This window comes from Ornithorhynchus anatinus, chromosome X1, assembly GCF_004115215.2.
Source record: "Ornithorhynchus anatinus isolate Pmale09 chromosome X1, mOrnAna1.pri.v4, whole genome shotgun sequence".
NCBI classification, from domain to species: domain Eukaryota; kingdom Metazoa; phylum Chordata; class Mammalia; order Monotremata; family Ornithorhynchidae; genus Ornithorhynchus; species Ornithorhynchus anatinus.
Genome location: NC_041749.1, coordinates 86,188,193 through 86,202,165, shown reverse-complemented (window position 1 = coordinate 86,202,165; position 13,973 = coordinate 86,188,193). Strand labels below are relative to the sequence as shown.

The following is a 13,973-nucleotide window of genomic DNA, read 5'->3' as shown; positions in this document are numbered from 1 at the left end:
AGCACAAGAGGGTAAATTTGTAGAGGCAGGGGTCAGTCAGTTTTTGGGATTTCTGCCAGAGTGCAGAAGCTAGAAAGCAGACTGTGGGGGTGATATAGAACAGGGAGTTGGAAGAGGGACAGTGCCTGAGCAATGGAGGGACAAGGGGGCAAAGGAATCGGGTTTAGTGGAGAGGGTGGTGTTCAAGGTTTGGACCTGTGCATCTAGTAGAAGAGGGTTCTTAGGGAGTTTGGGATATTTGAGAAGGCTCAGAAACTGGGAGTCTTGATTGGGCCAGAAGGCAATTTTGGAAGATGAGACGATGTGGTTGAGGGAGCAGATCAGAAAGTTATGGTTAGAAAGCAGCAATTCAGCTACTGCTTTTTAACTAACTGTGGAATTTGGGGGTTTTGAAATACTCTGTGGAAAATTCTAGAGTATTTGGGACCTGGAAATACCTTTATTGTATTCTTCCAAGTGCTTAGTACAGTACACTGAACTCGATAAATACCACTGATTGATGATTGATGATCGAGCCAACCTGATTTGCTTATATCTACCCCAGTGCTTAGTACACTGTCTGGCACATAGATTAAGCACTTAAATACCATTATTATTAATAATAATAAAAAGTACAGATCCAAGTGCATAGGTGCCACAGAAGGGAGAGGGAGTAGTGGAAATGAAGGCTTAGTTGGGGAAGGTCTTTGGAGGAGATGGATATTAGTAAGGCTTTGAAGGTGGGGAGAATGATTGAGAACCTTTTAATGTAAGGCACCTCTCCTGACAGGCAGACTGAAAACAAGGCCCCACATCACCACCACAGATGGAACAGAGAAAGTTGAGGTGCAGGCCAGGATAATAATAATTGTGGTATTTGTTAAGCGCTTACTATGTGCCAGGCACTGTACTGAGCACTAGGATGGATACAAGCAAATCAGGTTGGACACTGTCCCTGTCCCACATGGGGCTTACAGACTCAATCCCCATTTTACAGATGAGGGAACTGAGGACCAGACATGTGAAGTGACTTGCCCAAGGTCACCGCAGACAAGTGGCGGAGCTGGGATTAGAACATAGATCCTCTGACTCCCAGGCCCTCAATGGGGATTGAGACCGTGAGCCCCATGTGGGACAGGGTCTCTGTCCAACCTGATTACCCCGTATCGAACCGCAGTGCTTAGTACAGTGTCTGGCATGTATTAAGCACGTAACAAATACGATTTTAAAAAAGAAAAACAACCTTACCACTCATGATATGGTCTGGAGTTTTTGACAATTGGGAGGTCGAGGGCTTTACCTCTGCATAGAAAGAAAAGAAAATTGTTATAAGTTGGAATTCAACAGTGCTTCGCACATAGTAAGCGCTTAGCAAATGCATCATCATGGATCCTCTGTCCATCCGGCCACGCTGGAAGAGCCGATCCAAGCCCTATGCCTTGTCTGCTGTGTGACCTTGGGCAAGTCACTTCACTGTGCTTCACTTCCCTCATCTGTCCCATGTGGGGCAGGAATTGCATCCAACCCAATTATCTTGTATCTACCCCAGTGCTTTGAACAGTGCCTGGCACATAGTAAGCACTTAACTGATGCCATAATTATTATTGTTATTATTATTATTATTACTGTAGTCTGGGAGACCCCAAACTGCCCAGGCGTGTCCTCAGCTCCCGAACAGCATCACATAAGAAGCCCACGCACACAAGTGATTTCCCTTCTCCTCCCATTCCCCATCTGCCCCGGCCACTCGCCTGCCTTCTGTCAGGACAACGGGCTTAAGTGCAGATCTGACAAACAAGTAAAAGTCCTGATTGGGTCAGACTGGATTCCCCCGATTAGACTGTAAGCCCGTCAAACGGCAGGGACTGTCTCTATCTGTTGCCAACTTGTTCATTCCAAAACTGATTCTCTTCCCCTCTTCAAAACCCTACTTAAAACTCACCTCCTCCAAGAGGCCTTCACAGACTGAGCTCCTCTTCTCCCTCTACTCCTTCTACCGCCCCCCCCCTCCGCAGCTTAACCCTCTTTTCCCCCCATCTCCCTCTGCTCCTCCCCCTCTCCCTTCCCATCCCCTCAGCACTGTACTCGTCCGCTCAACTGTATATATTTTCATTACCCTATTTATTAATGAAATGTACATCGCCTTGATTCTATTTAGTTGCCATTGTTTTTATGAGATGTTCTTCCCCCTGACTCTATTTATTGCCATTGTTCTTGTCTGTCCGTCTCCCCCAATTAGACCGTAAGCCCGTCAAACGGCAGGGATGGTCTCTATCTGTTGCCGACTTGTTCATTCCAAGTGCTTAGTACAGTGCTCTGCACATAATAAGCGCTCAATAAATACTATTGAATTGAATTGAATTGAATAGTAAGCGCTCAATAAATACCGTTGAATGAACCAGCTGTAGCTCCTGGTGCTGTCACCTCTGCAGACTACTCTGGCTTAGACAAGTGTTCATGCCAAGAGGCAGTGCTGCCCTGGGGTAGAGGGAAGCTGGACAACTGAGGTGGGAACTCAGGCCCAGGCTAGAGCAGACATAATAATGTTGGTATTTGTTAAGCGCTTACTATGTGCCCAGCACTGTTCTAAGCGCTGGGGTGGATACAGGGTAATCAGGTTGTTCCGTGAGGCTCACAGTTAATCTCCATTTTACAGATGAGGTAACTGAGGCACAGAGAAGTGAAGTGACTTGCCCACAGTCACACAGCTGACAAGTGGCCGAGCCTGGATTCGAACCTATGACCTCTGACTCCCAAGCCCGTGCTCTTTCCCCTGAGCCACGCTGCTTCTCTGAGGATGATGATGGTGTGAGGCCTCCCCCGACCACAGGGAAAAACTGATTTCTAGCAAGAACTGGCTGGAGTGTTGTCCAGTTTTAGTGGCAGTGCTGCTTTGGGACCAGTGCAGGTTCCTGCAATCGGTTCAAGCCAGAGTTTGGGTTTCTGCCTCGCTTGCCTACCTAACACCCCCCACCTACAACCACTGACTCCAAGGCAGTGCCTCACTGAAGGCCTCTAGGCCCAGATGTGGGGCTTGCATTGTCCGGAGTGGTCCCCGGGGGTAATGACACGGAGCTAGGGACTGGGCTCACCCCACAAGCGGTCTCGCAAAGTGGCGATACCATTCTGTCATCGCCCTGGGCCCCGTGGCTTACTGCAGTCAGAAATGCCCAGATCAAAATGATCTCCCTCAGAATGTCCTGTGAAATTCAAACACGCTGCGAAAAGCAGCATGGTCTAATGGCTGGAACGTGGGCCAGGGAGTCAGGAGGATCTGGATTCGAATCCCAGCTCCACTACTTGTCTGCTGTGTGACCTTGGTCAAGTCACTTCACTTTTCTCTGCCCCAGTTCCCTCATCTGTAAAATGGGGATTGAGACCGTGAGCCCCACGTGGGACAGGGACTGTGTTCAACCTGATTACCCTGTATCTAACTGCAGTGCTTAGTACAGTGTCTGGCACGTGTTAAGCGCTTAACAAATACAATTTAGAAAAAGAAAAACAACCTTACCACTAATGATATGGTCTGGAGTTTTTGACGGTTGGGAGGGCGAGGGCTTTCTTCCTGCATAGAAAGAAAAGAAAATTGTTAAAAGAATTTGGAACTCAACAGTGCTTTGCACACAGTAAGGGCTTAGCAAATTATGATCATTATTATTAATAGAATCATTTCCAGTGTGCTATGGGGCCTGAGGTGGGAAAGTGGAGAAGATGAAGGGGGACGTGAATGGAGGGGTCTCTCTCCCAGGGAGAGTATCCACAAATCTGACTGTGTTTCTAGAACAACATGTCCCAGAAAAACTCAGGAATGGAAAACTGAAAACGGTGATGACGATAGCCACACCAGCCTTACTGATAGCTGCCCAGTCAAACTGTGTAACCGGAGACTGAAAATGAGGCCCCGCAAAATGTGCCAATCTGTCAGGGAACCACTGCCTCTTCAACTTCCCCCACAGCACAGCTGCTTTTGAGTCACACTTCAGTCACCGATAAAATAGCAGGCAAGTATCCTGTTTTTTGAGGGGGTCCCCTATTCCCCGCCCTTCTTCCAGCCTGGACTCCGCCTGGCCAAGAGATACTGGGGGGCGTTAAGGGGATTTGTGGTAGGTGGAGCAGAAATCAATTGATCACTGACATTTATTGAGCCCTTACTATGTGCAGAGCTTGGAAGAGTACAAGGTAGCAGAATTGGTAAACACACTCCCTGCCCACAGTGAGCTTACGGTCTAGAGGATTGTAATGGAGGCATTAGCCCCCAGACAGAGAACAGAAACTAAAAAGTGGGGAGGTGCTCAAAAATAGCTTAATATTTCATGGGAACTTTTGGACTGTAAAAATGTAACTCATGAAAAATTCTAGAGTAATTGGTTGGGAACTCAGAGACTTTCAATAGGCTCGTCTAACTTTTTCCCTATAGACTGTATGCTCTGCACACAGTAAATGCTCAATAAATACCGCTGATTGATATTCCAGATCAACATTTAGTTCAGAAGATTATATGAAATCCACACAATCTTACCCTTAGCAACATGGTGAAGAGTATATTGAGCTGGAAGGACTATTTCTATATGAAAGAAAAAAGAAAGTTTTTTTAAAATTTATTTTGGTATTTAAGTACTTTCTATGTGTCAAGGACTGTTGGTAATAGTGGAGTGGAGCCAGGGCAGGCTTAGTGATAGTAATAATTGTGGCATTTATTAAGTGCTTACTAGGTGTCAAGCACTCTACTAAGCAATGCGATAGATACAGGTTAATCAGTTTGGACGCAGTCCCTGTCCCATATGGGGTCATAGTTTAAGGAGGAGGGAGAACAGGTATTGCATCCCCATTTTATATTTGAGGAAATTGAGGCACAGATAAGTTAAGTGATTTGCCCAAGGACACAGCAGAAAATTGGCAGAGCCGGGGTTAGAGCCCAGGTCCTTTGACCTTTGGGCCCATGTTAAAAGAAAAGGGCTCTGGGCCTGGGATTTGCTGTATTCACAGGTTATCTAGAGTATCTCAATTTCCTTCCCCCAGACACAGCATGGGTTAGTGGATAAAGCTTGGGCCTGGGAGTCAAAAGGACCTGGATTCTAATCCCAGCTCCACCACTTGTCAGCTGTGTGACCTTGGGCAAGTCACTTAACTTCTCGGTGCCTCAGTTACCTCATCTGTAAAATGGGGATTAAGACTGTGAGCCCCACGTGAGACAACCTGATTACCCTCTATCTACCCCAGCGCTCAGAACAGTGCTCAGTACAAAGTAAGCGCTTAACAAATACCCAAAATTATTAATTATTATTATTCACTTCTCTGGGCCTCAATGACCTCACCTGGAAAATGGGGATTGAGACTGTGAGCCCCCTGTGGGACAAGGACTGTATCCAACCTGATTAACTTCCCTCTACCCCAGTTCTTAGAACAGTGCTTGGCACATGGTAAGCACTTAACAAGTACCATAATTATTATTAATTATGATTATTATTATTTATGTGGCTTATGCTCCAAGGGGCAGCAGGGGCAAAGGGAAACATAAAATTATTTACAAATCAAGTAATCATAGTAGGTAACTGAATGGACAATAGAATAATATTTATTCATTCAATAGTATTTATTGAGCGCTTACTATGTGCAGAGCACTGTACTAAGCGCTTGGAATGTGCAATTTGGCAACAGATAGAGACAGTCCCTACCCATTGACGGGCTTACAGTCTAATCGGGGGGAGACAGACGGACAAAAACAAGACAACTTAATCGCAATAAATAGAATCAATAGAATAAATAGAATACACCTCATTAACAAAATAAATAGGGTAATAAAAATGTATACAAATGAACACAGTGCTGAGGGGAGGGGAAGGGAGAGGGGGAGGAGCAGAGGAAAAGGGGGGAAAGGGAGCTTAGCTGAGGGGAGGTGAAGGGGGGGCAGAGAGGCAGCAGAGGGAGCAGAGGGAAAAGGGGAGGCTCAGTCTGGGAAGGCCTCTTGGAGGAGGTGAGCTCTCAGTAGGGCTTTGAAGTGGGGAAAAGAGTTAGTTTGGCGGAGGTGAGGAGGGAGGGCATTCCAGGACGGAGGGAGGACTTAGGCCAGGGATTGACGGCGGGATAGGCGTGAATGGGGGATGGTGAGGAGGTGAGCGACAGAGGAGCGGAGCGTGCGGGGTGGGCAGTAGAAAGAGAGAAGGGAGGGGAGGTAGGAGGGGGCAAGGGGATGGAGAGCCTTGAAGCCCAAAGTGAGAAGTTTTTGTTTCGTGTGGAGGTTGATAGGCAACCACTGGAGGTTTTAAGAAGGGGAGTGACATGCCCAGAGCGTTTCTGCAGGAAGATGATCCGGGCAGCGGAATGAAGAATAGACTGGAGCGGGGAGAGACAGGAGGGAGGGAGATCAGAGAGAAGGCTGACACAATAATCCAGCCAGGATATTATGAGAGCCTGTAGCAGTAAGATAGCCATTTGGATGGAGAGGAAAGGGCAGATCTTGGCGATATTGTGCAGGTGAGACTGGCAGGCCTTGGTGACGGATTGGATGTGTGGGGTGAATGAGAGAGCCAAGTCAAGGATGACACCAAGTGACGGGGAAGTCAGGAAGAGGACGGGGCTTGGGAGGGAAGATAAGGAGCTCAGTTTTGGACATGTTGAGTTTTAGGTGGCGGGCGGACATCCAGGTGGAGACGTCCTGGAGGCAGGAGGAGATACGAGCTTAATACAAAGGGGTTGAGGGTGGATAAAGAGAAGTATCTAAGGACTGGAAATGGCTGTTGGGTTTGTACACTTTAGGGTGCTGTGAACTAAGAGAAAGCATGTTGGAGGAAGTGGGATTTTAAGAGGGCTTTGAATGGGGTGGTGGGAACTGTGGTCAGTTAGATTTGAGGAGAAAGGGAGTTCTGGGCCAGGAGAACAGCATGAGTGAGGAGATGGAACCGGGAGAAGTGTGAGGTTAGCTTGAGGGGAATGACAAAAGCAAGCTGGGGAGTAGCAGGGAAAGAGAGCAGATATACAATAATAATAATAATGTTGGTATTTGTTAAGCGCTTACTATGTGCAGAGCACTGTTCTAAGCGCTGGGGTAGACACAGCGGAATCAGCTTGTCCCACGTGGGGCTCACAGTCTTAATCCCCATTTTACAGATGAGGTAACTGAGGCGCAGAGAAGTTAAGTGACTTGCCCACAGTCACACAGCTGACAAGTGGCCGAGCTGGGATTCGAACCCATGACCTCTGACTCCAAAGCCCGTGCTCTTTCCACTGAGCCACACTGCTTCTCCAAGATAAGGCAAGTTGGTGGAGAGTCTCAAAGCTGAGTGTAAGAAATTGTAGCTTGACTCAGAGGGACATGGGAAACCACAGGAGGGTTTTTAGGAGAGGAGAAATTCATTCATTCATTGTCGTATTTATTGAGCACTTACTGTGCGCAGAGCACTATACTAAGCACTTGGAAAGTACAATTCAGCAACAAAGAGAGGCAAACCCTGCCCACAATGGGCTCACAGTCTAAAAGGGGGGGAGACAGACATCAAAACAAGTAAACAGGCATCACTGTGACTCTCCAAACAGATGATCTGTGTAGGAGAGATCAGAGAGGGGAGAAGTTGGAGGCAGGAAGACCAGTGAGAAGACTAATACAGTAGTCTAGCCGTGATAGAACCAGAGCTTGGACCAGGGTGATAGGTTTTTGGGTGGAGGGGAAGGGGCAGATCTGGGAGCTGTTATGAAGGAAAAACTGACAAGATCTGGCAGTAGTTTGAATACTGAGAGACAGCAAGGAGTCCAGGATGACACTGAGGGTCGTGCACTCCTGGGACAGGGTAGAGGGTGGTGATGGGAAAGTTAGGGAGAGGAGTGGATTTAGAGGGGAAGATGAGTAGTTCTATTTTAGAAATACTGAGTTTGAGGGGTCAGCGGGACATACAAGTGGAGCTGTCCCAGAGGCCAGTTGAAATGCAGGATTGAAGGTTAGAGGCGAGGTCATGGCCAGAGAGGTAGGTTTTGCATTCGTCCACGTAGGGATGATGGCTGAAGCAATGTGAGTGGATGAGCCCCTCGAGTCAGTAAGCGTACAGCCGAAAGGGTCGGGGACCCAGAACCAAGCCTTAAGAAACAGCCACGAGAAAAGGATGAAAGGCAGAAAGTTGAGATGAGAAGCAGAGTGTTCATTCATTCATTCATTCAATAGTATTTATTGAGCGCTTACTATGTGCAGAGCACTGTATTAAGCGCTTGGAATGAACAAGTCGGCAACAGATAGAGACAGTCCCTGCCGTTTGACAGGCTTACAGTCTAATCGGGGGAGACAGACAGACAAGAACGATGGCAATAAATAGAGTCAAGGGGAAGAACATCTCGTAAAAACAATGGCAACTAAATAGAATCGAGGCGATGTACATTTCATTAACAAAATAAATAGGGTAATGAAAATATATACAGTTGAGCGGACGAGTACAGTGCTGAGGGGATGGGAAGGGAGAGGGGGAGGAGCAGAGGGAAAGGGGGGAAAAGAGGGTTTAGCTGCGGAGAGGTGAAGGGGGAGTGGTAGAGGGAGTAGAGGGAGAAGAGGAGCTCAGTCTGGGAAGGCCTCTTGGAGGAGGTGAGTTTTAAGTAGGGTTTTGAAGAGGGGAAGAGAATCAGTTTGGCGGAGGTGAGGAGGGAGGGCGTTCCGGGACCGCGGGAGGACGTGGCCCGGGGGTCGACGGCGGGATAGGCGAGACCGAGGGACGGTGAGGAGGTGGGCGGCGGAGGAGCGGAGCGTGCGGGGTGGGCTGTAGAAAGAGAGAAGGGAGGAGAGGTAGGAAGGGGCAAGGTGATGGAGAGCCTTGAAGCCTAGAGTGAGGAGTTTTTGTTTGGAGCGGAGGTTGATAGGCAACCACTGGAGTTGTTTAAGAAGGGGAGTGACATGCCCAGATCGTTTCTGCAGGAAGATGAGCCAGGCAGCGGAGTGAAGAATAGACTGGAGTGGGGTGAGAGAGGAGGAAGGGAGGTCAGAGAGAAGGCTGACACAGTAGTCTAGCCGGGATATAACGAGAGCCCGTAGCAGTAAGGTAGCCGTTTGGGTGGAGAGGAAAGGGCGGATCTTGGCGATATTGTAAAGGTGAAACCAGCAGGTCTCGGTAACGGATAGGATGTGTGGGGTGAACGAGAGAGACTAGTCAAGGATGACACCGAGATTGCGGGCCTGAGAGACAGGAAGGATGGTCGTGCCATCCAAGGTGATAGAGAAGTCTGGGAGAGGTCCGGGTTTGGGAGGGAAGATGAGGAGCTCAGTCTTGCTCATGTTGAGTTTTAGGTGGCGGGTCGACATCCAGGTGGAGACGTCCCGGAGGCAGGAGGAGATGCGAGCCTGAAGGGAGGGGGAGAGGACAGGGGCGGAGATGTAGATCTGCGTGTCATCTGCGTAGAGATGGTAGTCGAAGCCGTGAGAGCGAATGAGTTCACCGAGGGAGTGAGTGTAAATGGAGAACAGAAGAGGGCCAAGAACTGACCCTTGAGGACCTCCAACAGTTAAAGGATGGGAGGGGGAGGAGGCGCCAGCGAAGGAGACCGAGAATGACCGGCCAGAGAGGTAAGTGGAGAACCAGGAGAGGACGGAGTCCGTGAAGCCAAGGTGAAATAAGGTATGGAGGAGGAGGGGATGGTCAACAGCGTCAAAGGCAGCAGAGAGGTCAAGGAGGATTAGAATGGAGTAGGAGCCATTGGATTTGGCAAGAAGGAGGTCATGGGTGACCTTAGAGAGAGCAGTCTCGGTAGAGTGGAGGGGACGGAAGCCATATTGGAGGGGGTCTAGGAGAGAATGGGAGTTAAGGAATTCTAAGCATCGATTGTAGACGACTCGTTCTAGGATTTTGGAAAGGAAGGGTAGTAGAGAGATAGGGCGATAACTGGAGGGGGAAGTGGGGTCGAGAGCGGGTTTTTTTAGGATGGGGGAGACGTGGGCATGTTTGAAGGCAGAGGGGAAGGAGCCATTGGAGATTGAGTGGTTAAAAATAGAAGTTAAGGAAGGGAGGAGGGCAGGGGCGATGGTTTTAATAAGGTGAGAGGGAATGGGGTCCGAGGCGCAGGTGGAGGGGGTGGCACTTGCGAGGAGGGAGGAGATCTCCTCTGAGGATACTGCAGGGAAGGATGGGAAAGTAGGGGAGAGGGTTGGTGGGGGGAAGGGGAGAGGCGGAGGGGTGACTTTGGGGAGCTCAGACCTGATTGTGTTGATTTTCGTGAGGAAATAGGTGGCCAGATCATTGGGGGTGAGAGATGGGGGAGGGGGAGGAACAGGGAGCCTAAGGAGAGAGTTAAAGGTCCGGAACAATCGGCGGGGGTGACGGGCATGGGTGTCGATGAGGGAGGAGAAGAAGTTCTGCCTGGCGGAGGAGAGGGCAGAGTTAAGGCAGGAAAGGATAAATTTGAAGTGTGTAAGGTCGGCTTGGTGCTTGGACTTTCACCAGGAGCGCTCAGCAGCTCGAGCATAGGAGCGTAGGAGGCAGACAGAGGAGGTGATCCAGGGCTGTGGGTTAGTGGAGCGAGAGCGGTGGAGGGAAAGGGAGTGGCTTAATGGAAAGAGCCCAGGCCTGGAAGTCAAAAAATTACTTACTTTTTGGTGCCTTGGCTTTTACTGTGAATGAAATGAAACAGAATTCAGATATCAAGAAACTTCCAGAGCATTTTATCCATACATAGATAGATGTATAAATATAACACTACTTCTCATCTATATTATATTTGTAATATACAAATCCAGCGCTTAGAATAGTGCTTAGCACTTAGTAAGTGCTTAACAAATGCCATCATCATTATTAATATCATAATGCATTATAATATATTAATCTATTGTATAATATAATATAGATGAGAGGCAGTGTGGCCTAATAGATAGAGCATGATCCTGGAAGTCAGAAGGACCTGAGTTCTAATCCCTGCTCCGCCACTCGTCTGCTGTGTGGCTTCAGGCAAGTTACTTAATTGCTCTGTGCCTCAGATCCCTCATCTGTAAAGTGGGGTTTAAGATGGTGAGCCCCATGTGGGACATGAACTGCATCCAAACTGATAGCTTGTATCTACCCCAGCGCTTAGAACAGTGTCTGGCACATAGTAAGTCTTTAACAAAGTCACTTAACTCCTTAACTTCTTAACTCCTTAACTCCTCTATGCCTCAGTTCCCTCATCTGTAAACTGGGGATTAAGATAGTGAGACTCATGTGGGACATGAACTGGGTCCAACCTGATTAGCTTGTATCTGCCCCAGGGCTTAGGACAGTACCTGGCCTATAGTAAGTCCTTAACAAACCTCCCCCCAAAATGATATATTATATGTGTCTGTGTACTAATACAGTAACATATATGCACATAAGAATAGAGGTGGCTGTCTGAGTCAAGATGTACACAGCTACTATAGCTTGTGTTCGTATTCAACCCTCACCCTCAGACTACCCACCTGACTGGAAACCAAGTTTGGCAGACCCAGCTGGCATCTTTGCCACAGGGGGAGGGAGAAGTAGGTGCCAGTAGGAGGAGGGAGGAGGAGGGAAAAAGGGAGCAGCAGTAGCAGCTATCAGATTCCACAGCATTCCTAACCCTATTACCCAGTGCACCACCCTGCCGCTAGTTGGGTAGCGGTTGTTGGTGTGCAGGTCTCTAACCTTGCCACCTTGCCCTAGGATCAGCTAAAAGGCACACTCAGGCAGTGCGATTGGCTGCAAGGCTGGTTGTACGTCTTGGAGCTTTTCTACAAAACCGTTCAGTCCACGTTTCCCCCCTCCTCAAGCAACTGCAATGATCGCCCATCCACCTGCACATCAAACAGACACTCCTTACCGTCGGCTTTGAAGCATTCAGTCACCTTGCTCACTCCTACCTTAACTCCCTGATCTCCTACTACAACCCAGCCTGCACACTTTGCTCCTCTAATGCCAACCTACCTACTATACCTCGATCTCGTCTATCTCACCGCCGACCTCTCGCCCACATCCCGCCTCTGGCCGAAAATGCCATTCCTCTTCGTATCCGACAGACAATCACTCTCCCCACCTTCAAAGATTTATTAAATCTGCCAAGAGGCCTTCCCCGACTAAGGCCTCATTTCCTCTTCTCCCACTCCTGCATCATCCTTGAACTAGAATGTTCACTCCACCCTCAAGCCCCACAGCACTTATGTACCTACCCATAATTTATTTATATTAATGTCTGTCTCCCCCTCTAGACCGTAAGCTCACTGTGGGCAGAGGACTCGTCTTCCAACTGTGTTATACTGTACTTTCCCAAGTGCTCAGTGTAATGCTTGGCATTCAGTAAATGCTCAATAAATATAAGTGACTGATTGATTTGATTGGAATTTGTCAGTATGACTGGGGTGTGCTGCAGTGCATCTCTTTCTATTCTGACTGGCAAAATGGCTGCTACAAGCCAAAGGGCATAGGACATCCCATAGCTGCAGTGGTTTCCATGGCAGCCAGTTCCTTCAGGGCTAGTGGGGTGGGGGGTGGTCTGGGTGGCTGTGACCTGTGTGGTGTATTTTTTTTATATTTGTTAAGCACTTACTATGTGTCAAGCACTTACTTGTGTGTCAAGAGCTGGGGTAGATACAAGTTAATCAGGTCAGATACAGTCCCTATCCCACATGGAACTTACATTCAAGTTGGGAAGAGAACAGGTATTGAATCCCCATTTTGCAGTTAAGGAAACTGAGGCACAGAGAAATTGTCACTTGCCCAAGGTCACACAGCAGGCAGATTATCCAGCATTAGAACCCAAGTCCTCCCAGACCTGTGTTTTATCTACTTTGTCACACTGTTCCCATGTGTATGTCTGCTACTTCTGTTTCCATCCCTCTAACCCCAGGTGAAGCCAGAAAATTATGTTATTGGCAGATAAAGGTCATGGAACATGTCCGCTAATTTTGTTGTACTTTACTCTCCCAAGCGCTTAGTACAGTGTTCTGCACATACTAAGCACTCAATAAACATCACTGATTGATTGATAAGGTATTTTAGTAAGTGCCTCTGGCTTGCTTTTTTTTGCTATTTTAAAAATGGAATTTGCTAAGCCCTTACTAGGTGCCAAACACTGAACTAAGTGCTGGGGTAGATACAAGCTAATCAGGTTGGACACAGCCAATGTCCCACATGGGGCTCACCCTCCTAATCCACATTTTACAGATGAGGTAACTGGGGCATAGAAAAGTCAACTGACTTATACAGCAGACAAGTGCCAGAGCCAAGATTAGGAGACTGTGAGCCTGCTGGTGGGTAAGGATTGTCTCTATTTGTTGCTGAATTATACTTTCCAAGCGCTTAGTACAGTGCTCTACACACAGTAAGCGCTCAATAAATACGATCGAATGAATAAATGACCCAGGTCCTCTGACTCCCAGACCCATGCTTTTTCCCCTAGGCCATGCTGCTTCCCTGCTGTATTTATTGTGTCCAAACCCTTGGACACCTTTTTCTCTGGGCTAGACAAGCAGTTCAAGAGTTCTGTGCTTTCAGGTGGAGAACTAGGAAGACTCACTACAGGCAGGATTCAGGAGCTGCAGAGAAACTGGCAGCCATGCAAGCTCAGTGGACTGTTGCAGATTTGCTCAAAAAAACAAACAACAAAAAAAAAAACAACCCTTTCTCCCCCGCCTGGTAGTGGCATTTCTCTCTATTACCCACTACATAGAGAGTGGAATTTTTTAATTTCCTGAGGCACAAAAGAAGCCAGAGCTTATTGCAGGGGAAAAAAGGAATGTGTTTTTGCGAGGTCAGAAGCTGGGAGAGAGGAAGAAAATTTGGACTGTCACCAAAGCACTCATACCTGGGAGTTTTTGATATCCTTTAACCCTTTTGCCCATCTAGTCTACACTCCCTCATGCCATAATTGATATTTTATATGCTAAATATGCCTCAGAGGTAGATAATGAAGCCCAGCTCAGTCCAAAGACACCTTTTCTCTATCCTGTACACTCATCCTTGGATGAAGAGGCAGTGTGGCCTTGTGGAAAGGCTATGGGACTGGGAGTCAGGAGACCCAGGTTCTAATACCAACTCTGTTGT

At 48.0% G+C, this 13,973-nt stretch overlaps 1 protein-coding gene across 2 annotated transcripts in view; it reads right to left on the bottom strand.

Annotated features, from left to right (window-relative positions):
- LOC100091835 (inter-alpha-trypsin inhibitor heavy chain H3) overlaps nucleotides 1-13,973 on the bottom strand; it is a 53,348-nt gene that overhangs the window by 8,526 nt on the left and 30,849 nt on the right. For both annotated transcript variants that reach the window (XM_029050677.2, XM_029050678.2), the window contains 4 exons: nucleotides 10,535-10,555; nucleotides 4,499-4,543; nucleotides 3,491-3,544; nucleotides 1,228-1,281 (listed from right to left, as the gene is read on the bottom strand). In XM_029050677.2, coding sequence (XP_028906510.1) covers nucleotides 1,228-1,281; nucleotides 3,491-3,544; nucleotides 4,499-4,543; nucleotides 10,535-10,555 — 174 coding nt within the window. The remainder of the gene's footprint in view (nucleotides 1-1,227; nucleotides 1,282-3,490; nucleotides 3,545-4,498; nucleotides 4,544-10,534; nucleotides 10,556-13,973) is intronic.